The 15,384-nt window shown below is 45.4% G+C and overlaps 1 protein-coding gene across 1 annotated transcript in view; it reads right to left on the reverse strand.

The window, feature by feature from the left end:
- mthfd1l (methylenetetrahydrofolate dehydrogenase (NADP+ dependent) 1 like) overlaps nucleotides 1–15,384 on the reverse strand; it is a 180,891-nt gene that overhangs the window by 42,104 nt on the left and 123,403 nt on the right. Inside the window, exons 25-26 of the mRNA XM_055639023.1 lie at nucleotides 8,300–8,407; nucleotides 6,924–7,076 (exon numbers count right to left, since the gene is read on the reverse strand). Coding sequence (XP_055494998.1) covers nucleotides 6,924–7,076; nucleotides 8,300–8,407 — 261 coding nt within the window. The remainder of the gene's footprint in view (nucleotides 1–6,923; nucleotides 7,077–8,299; nucleotides 8,408–15,384) is intronic.

Raw genomic sequence — 15,384 nt, forward strand, 5'->3', positions numbered from 1 at the left:
GCTCTCCTCATCACAGAGAGCAAGTTGGCTGCTCTTGCAAAGGGCAATTAATAATTCAGATACTTCTGTCGCTGCCAGCTGCAAACACGCTGACGTCAAACACTTAGTCAATTTTTACGAGCACTAACCCAGAATTCTGCGCCACAGCTATCTGGAAAACCTGTTTGACTTAGATCACAAATCGCAGGCATCGGTATCCGAAGAGGCATTAATTCCGTAAACCTTTCACCATTTATGATGGGAAAGTGTCAGGTTTTATTGTGACTCGTTAATGCTGGAACCTCTCCAAGTATTCCACATCAAGCTGATTCCCTGGAACACTTTGGCAGCACCAACAAGCTTACTTAAACGACCGGCTTAAACACCGATTCCCCGTTGCACCCCACATTTGCAGCATGTTGCAACAAAACGCAAGGCACTTTTATATAACAAAAACAAAAATTAATGTTACAGTCAGAAACAAGTGCAGCCAAGCAATCAGTCCTAATAGTATCCTTAATTTAACTAGTTTAGGCAGCTAGCTTTTTTAGACAAGAGCATTCTTTACACTTTAGAGATACAGCGCGGAAAGAGGCTCTTCGGCTCACCGGGTCCGTGCCGACCAGCGATCACCACACACACCAACACTATCCTACTCTTATTGTAGATCAGTGCATGTTCCTTTAACATAGTGACCTCACCACTACTAACCACTCCCCATTGTCTCTCGTATAATTGTAAGGTCCCCACCTCCAGCCCGCTCTCTAGCTCCAGTGATGACCACGGACAGCTATTGCATAGTGTGTGTTAGTGATTGTAATAAACAGTTAGTAAAAGACTCTGTGTAGGATCTAGTCATTTTACACTTATCAAAGCCAATTAACCTCCGTCTTTGGAGTGTGGAAGGAAACTGGAGCACCCGGGGAAAACCCACACAGGTCATGGGGAGAACGTACAAACTCTGTACAGACAGCATCCGTAGTCGGGATCGAACCCGGGACTCTGGTGCTGTAATAGCCCTGTCCCACGGTGCGAGTTCATTCCAAGAGCTATCCCGAGTTTGCCCTGATTCGAACTCGGAGAATTACGGTAATGGCCACTCGTCGGTACTCGGGGCTCTCGTGGACATTTTTCTACATGTTGAAAAATCTTCACGAGTCTTCCCGTGCTTACCTGCCATTGGCGAGTCTTCCCGAGTACCTGCCGTTAGCGTTACGAGCCGCTAGGAGACGTCCCCGAGCTCCGACATACCCGCTACGTTCATTCTCCGTGCTTACAACGAGTTTGATTTTTTTTAAACTCGGGAGAGCTCTTGGAATGAACTTGCACCGTGGGACAGGGCTATAAGGCAGCAACTACTGCTTCCGGACTCAAAAACCCTATTCACTATCCAAAAAAACATTTCCAAATGAATTGAAATAACGGTTGATACCAATGTCACAAACCAGCTCGTATCTACGTAGTAAACAACTCTTCTGTAATGTGCCTTCAGATGAGCAGTCAAAATCTGACAGCACACTGCTGTTGAGTTGAGTTTATTGCACGGAATATTTGGAAAGATACTCTACAACGGGACAAATAATTGGTTTAAAAGCTATGTAAAAAGTGGTCGCAGATTTAAAGCAGGATTTCCAGGTGCAGCCCAGACAGCTGAAGGAGCAGCACTTCAAATTAAAAGTATTTCAGTCAGCAGAACTGGAGCTTCTAAGAGCTTGGAGATGCTTAGGAATTGGAGATCGCAAAGCTGTGGGAAGGGAGAACAATTTCTTCCAAGTAGTTATCAGGCAACTAAACCATCCTACCAACAACTATAGAGCAGTCCTGAGCTACAATCTACCTCATTGAAGACCCTCAGACTATCTTTAATCCGATTTTACTAAACTTTATCTTGCACTAAACCAGTGGTTCCCAACGTGGGGCGTACGCCCCACAGGGGGGGCAATTTGATTTTTAAGGGGGGCAATTGAGCGCGACTGAGGAGGTCTGGGTCCAAATTTTCGATTTTTATTTTTTTGGATTTTCCATCAGGTAAACATATGTAGTTTATGTTTCAGATGTTATTTTGAGTAAATGATTTTTTTTTGGGTAAAAAAGGTCTTTATTGTGTAGTTATTACATAATCACCACAATGTTCTTTTGAAGCTTGTTTAAACCAAGGTATTGGCGTTTTAAGCTTCTTCAGCTGAAACGGAGTTCACTTTTTAAATGATAAGAATTATATATCACCACATGGGGGGGGGGGGGGGGGGGGGGGGGGCATCAGGATTTTAGAGGTGATTAGGTGGGGCATGGCCAAAAAAAAGGTTGGGAACCACTGCACTAAACGTTATCCTGTGGACACTTGATTGTAATCACTTTCCGCTGGTTACGCAACATAAAAGCTTCCCACTGTACATTGATACACGTGATAATAAACTAATCTAACTAACAAGCAGGGATTTGAAAGCAAGGATGAAAATTTTGAAAGAGCATTGTTGTCAGAAGTTAAAGTCAGTCAGTGGCTACTGGGCACAATGGGTGAATGAGAGCTGGATACGGGCAGCCGGGCTTTGAATCAGTAAAGCTTCATGGAGGGTGTGAGAATAGTCAAGTCGTGAGGAAATTAAGGCATGGATACGAGCTCCTGCAGCAGAGAAGCTAAGAAGTGGAAGATGGGGATGGTGGTGGGTGGTGATGAATTAAATGAACCTTCACATTGTACTGCACTCCAATCCATTAAGCACAGAGCTACAAGACTCGAGTAACATTTATGAATTCAGCAAAAGAAGTAATCTTGTTACTTAACCCAATTCTGCACAAGTGTAAAAGTAGGGAAGGTTTAATGCAACATTTCAGGGTGCTGGTGAGACTGTACTGCATTTGTTTTTTTGCTCCTGATATACGGGGAAGGATGTGCCTGCTTTGGAGGCAGTGCAGAGATTTTCTTTCTTGCAATGAATGAAGTGGCTGATGTGTGAAGAAAGGGTGGGAATGTTGGACCTGTCTTCATTTATGTGGAGACAAATATCTTATCGAAACATGAGCGGGGGGGAAATCAAAAAGCGGGATACTGACAGAATTTTTTTCATTTCTTGGGGATGCCCTAAACAAGTAATTGGAGGCGGTCCAATGGTGCAGCGGTAGAGCTGCTGCCTTACAGCACCAGAGACCCGGTTTCGATCCTGACTATGGCTGTACAGAGTTTGTACGTTCTCCCTGTGACTGTGTGGGTTTCCTGCTCCGGTTTCCTGCCACCCTGCAAAGATGTATAGGTTTGTAGGTTAATTGGCTTTGGCAAAATTGTCCCTAGAGTGCATGAGAGTGCTAGTGTGTGGGGTGATCACTCGGTAGGCCGAATGGCCTGATTCCATGCTGTATCTCTAACATCTAAAGTAAGGATGATTCCAATGTAAGGACTCTTCCATTTCAGACAGGAGTGGAATTTATTTTATTGGAGGGCCATTCTCGACCATGAAGAGCTGGAATCATTCAACATGTTCAAGGAGAAGACTGACATTTCAACTACAAGAGAGTTAAGAGTGAGGGGAAGAGTGCAGGAAAGTGTTGAAACTAAGATTGAACCAGCTGTGATCCTGTCGAACGATGGAGCAGGCTCAAATAGAAAACTAGCATATTTCTGTTTAGTTTAGAGATACAGCGTGGAAACAGGACCTTCAACCCACTGAGTCCACGCCGACCAGCGATCCCTGTACACTAGCACTATTTTACATACTAGGGACAATTTACAAATTTTACTGAGGCCAAAGCAACCTACAAACATGTACGGGTTGGAATGTGGGAGGAAATCGCACCTGGAGAAAACCCACACGGTCACAGGGAGTACGTACAAACTCGGCAGACAGCGCCTGTAGTCTGGATGGAACCCGGGTTTCTGCAGCTGGAAGGCAGCAACTCTACCACTGCACCACTGTGCCGCCCACACTTGGCTATTCTGCTTAGTATAAAGGCAACCCCTGCATTATGACAGTTCAGGTAATGGAAATTCACTCTTCCGCGATTCACAAGCAATTTTCAAAATATCCAGGACAAGAAATGAAAAAAATTGCTCTGAAACAAAAAAACTCGCATCCTTTCCTCAACGCATTTCTTGCACATGACGAGGCTTTGCACACAATAGGGGCCATTTTCTAGGAACCCAAACTCCTTGCAGCGAGTAGAAACAAGGAACTGCAGATGTTGGTTTACAAAAAAAGGACACAAAGTGCTGGAGTAACTCAGCAGGTCAGGCAGCATCTCTGGAGAACGTGATAGGTGACGTTCTTGGACATGACCCTTCTTTAGATTGGAGAAGGGCCTTGACCCAAAACCTCACTTATGCACGTTCTCCAGAGATGCTGCCTGACCTGCTGAGTTACTTTAGAACTTTGTGTCCCCTGCAGTTAGTACTCTGTATTTTAAGATGACACAGCCTTTTCTTCACCATGCCTCATAAAAGAACTGCCTCTGGGAGGAGTAAAACATACAGTAAAACATACATCCAACATAATCATCGGAAAATCTTTAATACATTTTGTAAAAATAAGTTGGCTTAATTTGAGACACAGATCAACAAATGAGACTTCTGAAGGCATGTTATAAAGGTAATTGTTCTACATGTCCCAATGATATAAGCGGCCATTTTCATCCACTGAGTGTCATTCCTCGTGGAACAGTTACATTCTTACATTAATTTTACTATCACCTTTTCTCCCTGCATTCCCATTAGCTCCCCCACTCCACCCCTTTCAAAGCTCAAAAGTGCGAGACTGGGTCTTGTGCAATAAATCAACGTTCAACTCCTTCCAATGAACTTTACTGCAAATAAGTAGCCAGAGATTTGGTTGGTAACTCGTGTCCCCTGTCAGAAAGGTTCCATGTTCAAGTCCTACTGTGGAGATCCAAGCACATAATCCAGGCCGGCATGCCAGAACAACACTGAGAATATATAAAGGAACCGCAGTACCAACTCAAATTAGTTCTGCTTCAAATCCTGCCCAACATTTACTGCTCAAAAAATACCAAATATGCGGAGATTATGAATAAGATCTTGCCCAGAGTAGGGGAATTGAGGGCCAGAGGACATATGTTCAAGGTGAAGGGGAAAAGATTTAATGGGAGTCCGAGGGGGTAACTTTTTCATGCAAAGGTTGGTGGGTGTATGCAACAAGCTGCCAGATCAGGTAGTTGAAGCTGGGACTATCCCAACATATAAAAAACAGTTAGACAGGTACACGGATAGGACAGGTTTGGAGGGATATGGAGTAAGTGCAGGCAGGTGGGACTAATGTAGCTGGGACATGTTGGGCTGAAGGGCCTGTTTCTACACTGTATCATTCTATGACTACGATTCTATCACATCGTGGGATCTTGTAGTGCAACGATTAGCAGCCTCGACTCCCCTATTACAACTGTGACCATGCTTTATTTTCTGCAAGCAGTTCAGGATGATTGGAGATTACAAGAAGCAAACTCTCCCTTTATGGATGAATAAACCCTTGTTTACATTCTGCTTAATGTCATTGGTTTAAAAGGATAAAAGCATTCATGGAATTGTACACCAAGGGAAGCCTTTCAGTCCATTACTCATGTGAATAGGTCAATTAAATACATTCTGATTAGGCCCACTCCCCTATCTTTTCCCTGCAGCCAAACACTTTTTCACCTGTCCAAGCAGTATCAGTTCCTCTTTGAATGTAATAATTGACTCCACTGCCACCTCACTTGAAGGCAGTGTATTTCAAAACGTGGGACAAAAAAATCTCATGGTCTCTTGTTCTCTGCCACTTGTGAGAATTCTGTGCCTTTGGTCGTCCTTGTGTAGTTTGCTAAAAATTAAATCTGCCACAAATTTGAGCCATTAAATGTCCCTTCAAGATACAAGAGCACGAGGCTCATTGGCCATGAACACTGGCTCTGCCATTCAATAAACCATTGGCCAACTTAGCAACATCACCTTTATGTACTAATCCAGGCTCGCACGATTCCCTTAAGATCGGAGAATCTACCAATCTCTGCCATGACCATATATATTGGCTTCCCGAAGCATTGATTCCGACATTTTACTGGTTAGTCTTCTAACCAGCTGGTAGAAGCCCAGTGCTATCAAATGGCCGTCAAATGTTAACCCAATCATTCCTGCAATCATTCTCATAACCCTCCAACTCCATCACACCCTTCCTCAGAAATGGGGCCCAAAACTGCTCACAATACTCCAAATGCTACACCCTATTATATCTAGAACCATTCCACGCGTTCATACTTTGCTTAATAACCTTGTGTCTGTGTCATCTTATCGAAGGCCTGGTAAAAGTCCAAGTACATCATATCCCTTTGGTACGCCTTTATCAATTCTGCTCATTACTACCTCAAACTTACATGTTTCTCAAATGTGATTTCCTCTTAATAAATCCACGTTAACCCTGTCCAATCCTAGTATTCTATTTCAAGTGCCCAGGGGGTATGGAGAGAAGGCAGGGACGGGATACTGAGTTGGATGATCAGCCATGACCATATCGAATGACGGTGCAGGCTCGAAGGGCCGAATGGCCTACTCCTGCACCTATTTTCTGTGTTTCTATGTTATTGACTAAACAAATTCCAGCAATTTTCTATAGCTGATGTACTGAAGAAGGAGGGAGAAAATAATCCTATCTTTTTCCAGTTACTCCAAAAATCTAAAAAGGTACGGGATTCAGTTGCTCTTCCAAAACGTGGACCAATTTTACAATCGGCAAGAATAAGAAATTAGCTGGATGTAGAAAATAAAATAATAATAATGCGCTTTCATTTTGCACCATTTTCCACCTCAGGACATCCCAAATGGAACACATTTTCTATCATCTCTCCTCTGGTTTTTATGGGTGCTATCTCAAAATAAAATATGTTCCCGCTGATGATAATGAATGATGGATTCGGACATTCTTCTTTTTGTTTGTGGTAAATGCTGCACTTGGTAATTCACCTACCGTGCCAACCAGTGGGTAGATAAAGCCAGCCCCAATACTAGCACGTACATCCTGGATCGGCAGAATAAAGCCAGTGGGAACTCCCTTTCGCTCAGACTGATGCGACAGAGACAGATGGGTCTTTGCCATGCAGATTGGCAGTTCTCCGAAGCCCTGTGTTAGAAGGAGAAGCGTTGGTCATTGAGAGAGTGACAACAGGCATGGATATAAACTGCACAGAATGTGCACATTTTTTTCCGCTCAACCCCATTCTCGTGCCTTCTCCCCGTAACATTTGATGCCCTTACTAATCAAGAATCTATCCGACTACCAGTCTGAAGAAGGGGCCCATCCCAAGACGTCACCTATTCCTTTTCCCCAGAGAGATGCTGCCTGACCCACTGAATTACTCCAGTATTTAGGGTCTATCTTTGGTGAGAACCAGCATCTGCAGTTCCTTCCTACATAAGAATCTATCTAATCTCCTCTTTAAATATACCCAGCGACTTGGCCTCCACAGCCGCCTGTGACAATGAATTCCACAGATTCACCAAAGAAATTCCTCCTCATAAAAATGCCCGCAGTAATTTCTGAATACACGGTCGAACTTATCTCCCATTGCTCTGTCCATAACTTTGTGTGTCCATAACACAGTGAGGAATTGTATTTTCCCCTTTTTCCCACATTGCTAGTGCATGAAGTAGCTTATTCGTCTGTGACAAGATTAGTGATACACCATTCAGTCATCTAATCTTATCTGGGGCAGTCCAGCAGCTATGCATGTGCAAAATCCTCCCACTTGACCCATCACTCCTTGGGGTCACGTCTTCCAAAATAACCATTTACACTCTTGGTCCCACATGACAGTCCCGTGATTCTGGACTTACAGCCTGCATGAACATCACTTTGCCAAGAGTTTGGATTGATGATTGCACTCTTCATCAATAAGTAAAGGGCCCGTCCCACTTAAGCGACCTTTACAGGCGACTGCCGGCATCCGTGATAGGACGCCGAAATTTTCGACATGTTGAAAATTTCCCGAAAGACGCTACGACTCTTTGGAGACCTCTCACGTCCATAGGAGACTCTCACAACCATACAGGCTGTATAGTCGTGAGAGTTCTCCTATGGTCGTGAGAGGTCACCCACGACATGTCGCCAGGGGTCGCCTGTTATGATCGTGAGAGTTCTCCTATGGTCGTGAGGGGTCTCCAAAGAGTCATAGCGTCTTTCTGGTCGCTGCTGAATTTTCAACATGTTGAATATTTCGGCGACCTATCACGGGTGCCAGCAGTCGCCTGTAAAGGTCGCGTACGTGGGATAGGCCCTTAAACCACCTGGTAAGTCAGCATCAGTACCGACAATTGCAGGCAAATTGCTCACTGAACCCTACTCACTTGGCTGGTGTAGAGATCCACCTTGGATTGAGCTCGAGGAGATAGCTCTATATCATCAGCCCCATACACCTCCTGGGCTATTGTGCGTATCTTTTCCACAATGGGCATCTGTGAAAAGACAAAATTGTGCAATCAGACAAACTAGCGCAATCGGAGTCATACAGCACGGACACAGCCCATACTGGCCAAAATGCCTCATCCGACGGCGCTCCCCTCGGGGCGGCCCAGCTCGAGGGTAACGGCGATCCCGTCGGGCGCGGGGCTGAGACGCTCACGTGAGGGCGACCCAGCTCGGGGCTGGAACGGTGCTCCGGTGGCTGAGATGGCGTTCTGGCGGTGGCGGCCTGAGTCCGGGGTTCGGCCGGGGGCCAGAGGACGACGTCGTCAACAGCTGCGTCCGCTGGACTGGAGGGCGGCAGCTTCGACCACCCCGGGCCGCGGTGTTTGAACCGGCCCGTTCACGGAGCTCGGTGAGCCGCGGGACTGATTTACCATCGCCCGGTGGGGTATCGCCTCAGCGCAGAGGGAGAAGAGGAGGGAAGAGACTGCAGCCCTAAGATTCTGCCTCCATCACAGTGAGGAGGTGCTTGGTGGACTCACTGTGATGGATGTGGTGGAAACGGTAGGCGGCGCGACTCTCGTCAGCAGCGGCCTCTGCAGCCCGTCTGCGTTTTTATTATTTTTTGTCTATGTTTTTATGTAGTTTTTGTTATTTTTTGTTGGGGTGTGTGTGTGTGGGGGGGGTGGGGGTGGGGTGGGAAGGGGGTAACTTTTAATCTCTCCCTGCACGGGAGACCCGACCTTTTCTTTGTCGGGTCTCCATTGTCGTTGGGGCTGCAACGAGGAGCGGCCTCCAACAGGAGAAGACCGGGGGCTCTGGTGCCGACGACTCACCTCACCGTCGCGGAGCTGGCCGAGTCCGGAGCGGGTGGAGCGGTGGTGGAGCGCTGCTGCTGCTGCGGCCCGACCTCCGGAGATTCGGAGGCTGCAACTGCGGGTCTGGCGGACGGCGGCACCGGGAGCCCGCGGGTCACTGGAGGGAGACCGCTTTTCAGGGCTCCCGCAACGCGACTTCTCCCGCCCGAGTTGCGGGGTCGAAGAGCTCCTGGAGCGGGGCCTTACAGCACCGCCCCGCGCGGCTTGGAATGGCCGCGGGACTCTGCGAGCGCACACCGGGGGCTCCAACATCAAGACCCGGTGTGCGACCTTGCATCACCCGGCGTGGCTTTAATGGCCGTGGGACAATCGCCATCGCCAGCCGGGGGCTTTGACTTTGACTCTGACATCGGGGGTAGGGGGAGTGCAGTGGAGAGATAAGTTTTTTGGCCTTCCATCACAGCAATGTGATGGATGTTTATGTAAATTATGTTGCGTCTTGGGTCTATTTGTTTGTAATGTATGGCTGCAGAAACGTCATTTCGTTTGGACCTCAAGGGGTCCAAATGACAAATAAATTGAATTGAATTGAATTGAATTTTGTTTACTGTCTGTTCTGTGTCTATTAATGTATTATTGTATGTAAGACTGCAGGCACAAAATTTCGTTCAGACTGAAAGGTCTGAATGACAATAAAGGAAATTCAATTCAATTCAATTCAATCCAAGCAATTGGAACAAACAGAATTGGGAGCATTAGACAACACCATTTTAAAACGGTGCAGGAAGATTCAGTGAGATATGGTACAGAAACAACCCTCTGGCCCCGAATCCACTACAGACTCTGAAAGAAGGGTTCAGACCCAAAACCTCTCTGATCCATGTGTTCCAGGGGTGCTGCCTGGCCCGCTGAGTTACTCCAGCACTCTGTGATTCTTGTGTCTCTGGACATCCTTGATTTCCTAGTTGCTAAACACTTTAATTCTTCTTCCCATTCCCACACTGAGCGTTCTGTCTGAGGTCAGAGTGAGGCTTGAGCAGCTTACAGCCTAGTGGTATGAGTATTTCACTTGAGCAGCTTGCAGCCCAGTGGTATGAGTATTGATTTCGCCAACTTCAAGGAACCCTGGCATTCCCTTTCTCTCCATCTCTCCCCCATGCAAGTCGCACCAGCTTCTCGTTTTCACACAACAAACAGCTAACAATGGAAAGAAGGAATTGGTGAAGTTTCGGGTTGAGACGCTTCATCAGCCTGAATAAGGGTCTCGACCCGAAAACGTCGCCAATTCCTTCTCTCCATAGATGCTGCCTCACTCGCTGAGTTTCTCCAGCATTTTTGTCTACCTTCGATTTTTTGCAGCATCTGCAGTTCTTTCTTAAATATTTCAACCTCTTGTCAATTTAGTTTATATGTTTCATAATAAACAGTGTATTAGATATTCTTTTGGTTAATTAAATGCTACTTTTGTTACTTATAATTAAATTAAAACACGGTGGCACAGTGGTAGAGTTGCTGCCTTACAGCACTTTCAGCGCCAGAGACCTGGGTTCGATCCTGACAATGCGTGCTGTCTGTACAGAGTTTGTATGTTCCCCCCCATGATCACGTGGGTTTTTTCCGAGATCTTCGGTTTCCTCCCACACTCCAAAGACGTCCAGGTTTGTAGGTTAATTGGTTTTGTATAAATATAAATTGTCCCTAGTGTTTGTAAGATATTGTTAATATGTGGGGATCGCTGGTCGTTGCAGACTCTGCAATTGTACCCACTTCTATAGGTTCCTCTGGCAGTATATTCCATATACTCCCATCCTCTGTGTGAAAAGTTCGCCCTTCCGTTTGCTTTGAAAATTTTACCTCTCACTATATAATGCTCTCTAGTTTTAGCTCCCCTATCCTGGGGAAAAGACTGCAGTTACTCACCTTATCTATTCCCTCATGAATTTCGGAAAACTCTGTAACGTATAACATCCGAACATCCTGGATTAAATTGTTCCAGCCTATCATAACTCAAACACCTTCCGGTTGCTAGTAACATCCTCATGAATATTTCTAGCACCCTTTTCAACTTAATGACATCCTTCCTATAGCTGAATGACCAGAACTGTACACAATACTCCAAATGTGCTTTTACCTATGATTTCTACAGTTGTAACATACCGTAATGCCAGTGCCTTGACCAATTAAGGAAAGCATTCCAAATCCCCCCTTCACCATGGTTTCAAAAGATTTGCCACTTTCAGTAAACTGTGTCTGAAGAAGGGTCTCGACCCAAAACGGCACCCTTTAATTCTCGTCAGAGATGCCGCCTGTCCCGCTGAGTTCCTGCAGCATTTTGTGCCTGTATCTCCAAGTCTCTCTGTTCTACAACACTCTCCAGGGCCCCACCATTTACGGAGCAAGTCCTGCCCTGGTTTAACTTACAAAAATGTAACATTCACACTTTTTGAAGTTAAATGTCATCTGCCTACTTGCCCATTTGCCCAACTTTAAAACAACATTAATCCTACTTTTTAAAAAACACTCATCAATCCCCCAGATTCTACCCATCACCTTCATACCCCAAGTGGACATTTAACCCAACAGCCTGCAAGTCTTTGGGATATGAGAGAAAACCCGTGGACCAGAATGAAAAACATGCAATCAGAGGGAGAACATGCAAACTACACACAGGCAGTAACTCAAGCCTAGACTGAATCCGAGTTTCTGGAGCTGCATCATGGTGTCGCCCATCTAAAACTTCACTTGGTGTGTTAGCAGCCTTGCATTTCTATGGCACCTTTCACCATGACGGGACATAAGTTACAGGAGCATACTTAGGCCCATCATGTCTACTCTGCCATTTAATCATGGCTGATCTATCTTTCCTTCTCAACCCCATTCTTCTGCCTTCTCCCCATAACCCCTTACACCCTCGCTAATCAAGAATCGCTCAATTTCCGCCTTAAAAATATACTTTGACATGACCTCCACAGCCTTCTGCGGCAATGAATTCTATAGATTCACCGCCCTCTGACTAAAGAAATTCCCCCTCATCTGCTTTCCAAAGATATGTCCTTTTATTCCAAGGCTATGGCCTCTGGTCCTGGACTCTCCCACTAGTGGAAACATCCTCTCCACATCCACTCAATCCAGACCTTTCACTATTCGGTAAGTTTCAGAGAGGCAAGAGGCTTCGCAGTCAATGAACTTCTGAAATGTAGCATTAGCTATGTAGTTTGAAATGTCCCAGCTAGTTTGTGCACAGCAACTCCCACAATCAGCAACGTGATAATGACTAGACATTCCTGGCTATGATTCTCAGCACACCGAGAGAAATCTTTCCTCTCGTCTGTGGAATGTGATCAGTTACATTCACACAAGAGAGTTGATCGATCTCAGTTTAGAAAACCTTTGAAAATCAGCACTTTATTGACAGTGGAGTGTTAGGTTGGGGTATTTGCTCGTCAGTTCAGTTTTGTTTATTGTCACATGTACCAAGATACAGCGAAATGCTTTTGTTGTGTGTTGACCGGTCAGCAGAAAGACAATATATGATTACATTCGAGCCATTTACAGTTTATAGATACATGATAAGGGAATAAGGGAATAACATTTAGTGCAAGGTAAATCCAGTAAAGTCCGTCAAAGATAGTCCGAGGGTCACCAATGAGATAGATAAAAGTTCAGCACTGCTCTCTAGTTGTGGTAGGATGGTTCAGTTCCCTGATAATAGCTGGGAAGAAACTCCTTGAATCTGGAGGTGTGCGTTTTCACACTTCTATAACCTTTTGCCCAATGGGAAAGGGGAGAAGAGGGAGTGGCCAGGGTGCAACTCGTCCTTGATTATGCTGCTGGCCAAAGATCCTATAGCGAGTAAGATAGATCACTCGACGAAAAAGACGTAGTACGGTCATGGGCAGATTCATGGGCAATTTTCGGCCCCATTTCTGAAACTGGCTTCCTTCTCTGCACCAAAGATCCCATAGCGGAGCAAAGATAACTAGTGCGGAGACGGAAGCCGGTTACGGAAACATCCTCGTAAAAATAAAAGTTATTTGGTAAAAATCTTCTCCTCATTTTCAGAATTATAATTTATTAACACAAACCGTTCCCCCGCAACGTTGATTACACTGCGAGTTGGGTCCAGTTACTGAAATGGATGAAAAAAAGGCCCACGTTCCGCTCTGTTGCGTCCTACACGTCAGCCCATTGCATTCAGAAGGAGTGGTCTATCTTGCTCCGCTATAGGATCTTTGCTGCTGGCCTTGCCGAGGCAGCACAAGGTATAAATGGAGTCAATGGAAGGGAGGGTTGGTTTGTGTGATGGTCTGGGCTGTGCCCACAATTCGTTGCAATATCTGGTCTCCAGAGTAAAATGTCCGACTCAAATGGTACAATTTTTGCGCCACAATTGGTAAATTGGAAACATCATTTAACGTAACCAGGCCATCAGTGGCACTGTTAGCTGTTTAAGCATCCGTAAATGAAGCTTCTTAAATTGAGCCAAAAAGCATCAGCAAATATATTGACAGAAAATGTATCTGGGCGGTTGCGATGGCGCAACAGTAGAGTTGCTGCCTTACAGCGAATGTAGTGCTGGAGACCCGAGTTCGATCCCGACTATGGGTGCTGTCTGAACGGAGTTTGTATGTTCTCCCTGTGACCTCCGAGATGTTCGTTTTCCCTCTACACTCCAAAGACGTACAGGTTTGTAGGTTACTTGGCTTGGTAAATGTAAAAATTGTCCCTAGTGGGTATAAGACAGTGTTCATGTGCGGGAATCACTGGTCAGCGCGGACCCGGTGGGCCGAAAGGGCCCGTTTCCACGCTGTATCTCTAAACTAAAAATATAACATTACAGGAAAAGGGGCAGAATGAAATCATTTGATCAAAGATGAATTAGTGGGTCATTTATCTTTCATTAACTGCTTCCAGTGTATTCCCTCAATATTTCTACAAATTAGGCCACTTTAATTAGGTTTGTTGATTAGAATATTTGAATAATTTAATTTCTGGGGCAATAAATGATTAAAGTATAACTGCGGACTGCAGGTGAATTAATCCAAAATAAAGATAGCATCCAACAACATTGCTGCTTAAAAGAAAGGCAAAGCAAGCTGTTGACACAGTTCATGCACAGTAGTCCTCATTTAAATTGCAACTGCCCATTAGGTACGTTTTCAGTATGAACACGAAGAACAGACACCAGCATTTTTATTCCAACAGCAAAACATTCTAACCACGATCCTGCTCACTTCTCATACCATTTAGTATCGTGTATTTTAACTAAACTTTGGCCAAAGCACATTAACAAAAATATAATATCACAAGTGAGACAAGCTGGTGTCCTACATTCCTTCCCACATCTGTCCAAAGATGTACAGGTTTGTAGGTTAATTGGCTTGGTATAAATATAAATTGTCCCCAGTGTGTGTAGGATAGTGTTAATGTGCGGGGACTGGTGGTTGGTGCGGACTCGGTAGGCAGAAGGGCCTGTTTCCGCGCTGTTTCTCTAAACTAAAACTAAACTAAATACGTCCTCAGAGCCAATTAGCCTCACTCATTTTTTGCTGTCGGCAGTCTCATGCTCTGCAGTCCCACTCTTTTATTGATTGAAATAACAGGCCCTTCAGCCCACTGAATCCATGTCGGCCATTGATCTCCCACTCACATTAGTTTTATGTTATCCCACTTTCCCTACACACGAGGGGCAATTTACAGAGGCCAATTAACCTAGAATCCCTCGTGGTCATGGGGAAACTCCACGCGGAGAGAATCCGCGGTGGGGATTGAACCTGGGCCTCTGGTGGTGAGGGGCAGCAGGTCTACCGACTGCACCACTGTGTCACATTCATGTGCTTTTTTCCAAAAGCCATTCACATTTTCCATTTAAGTAGAGATCCAATTCCCTTTGAGTATTACGGAGAACTGTGCCTCTGTCACACCTTCGATTGCACCCCCAAGTAATTGTTGAGTCCTCTGTCAAATATTTTAATTCTATTTCTCCAGCATCTGGCCTTTGTCAGTGGAAATAGAAACATAGAAATAGGTGCAGGAGGAGGCCATTCGGCCCTTCGAGCCAGCACCTCCATTCATTGTGATCGTGGCTGATCGTCCCCAATCAATAACCCGTGCCTGCCTTCTCCCCATATCCCTTGCTACCACTAGCCCCTAGAGCTCTATCTAACTCTCTCTTAAATCCATCCAGTTTCTCCCTGTCCATTCCAATC

Source organism: Leucoraja erinacea, chromosome 8 (genome assembly GCF_028641065.1).
Source record: "Leucoraja erinacea ecotype New England chromosome 8, Leri_hhj_1, whole genome shotgun sequence".
Lineage (NCBI taxonomy): Eukaryota > Metazoa > Chordata > Chondrichthyes > Rajiformes > Rajidae > Leucoraja > Leucoraja erinaceus.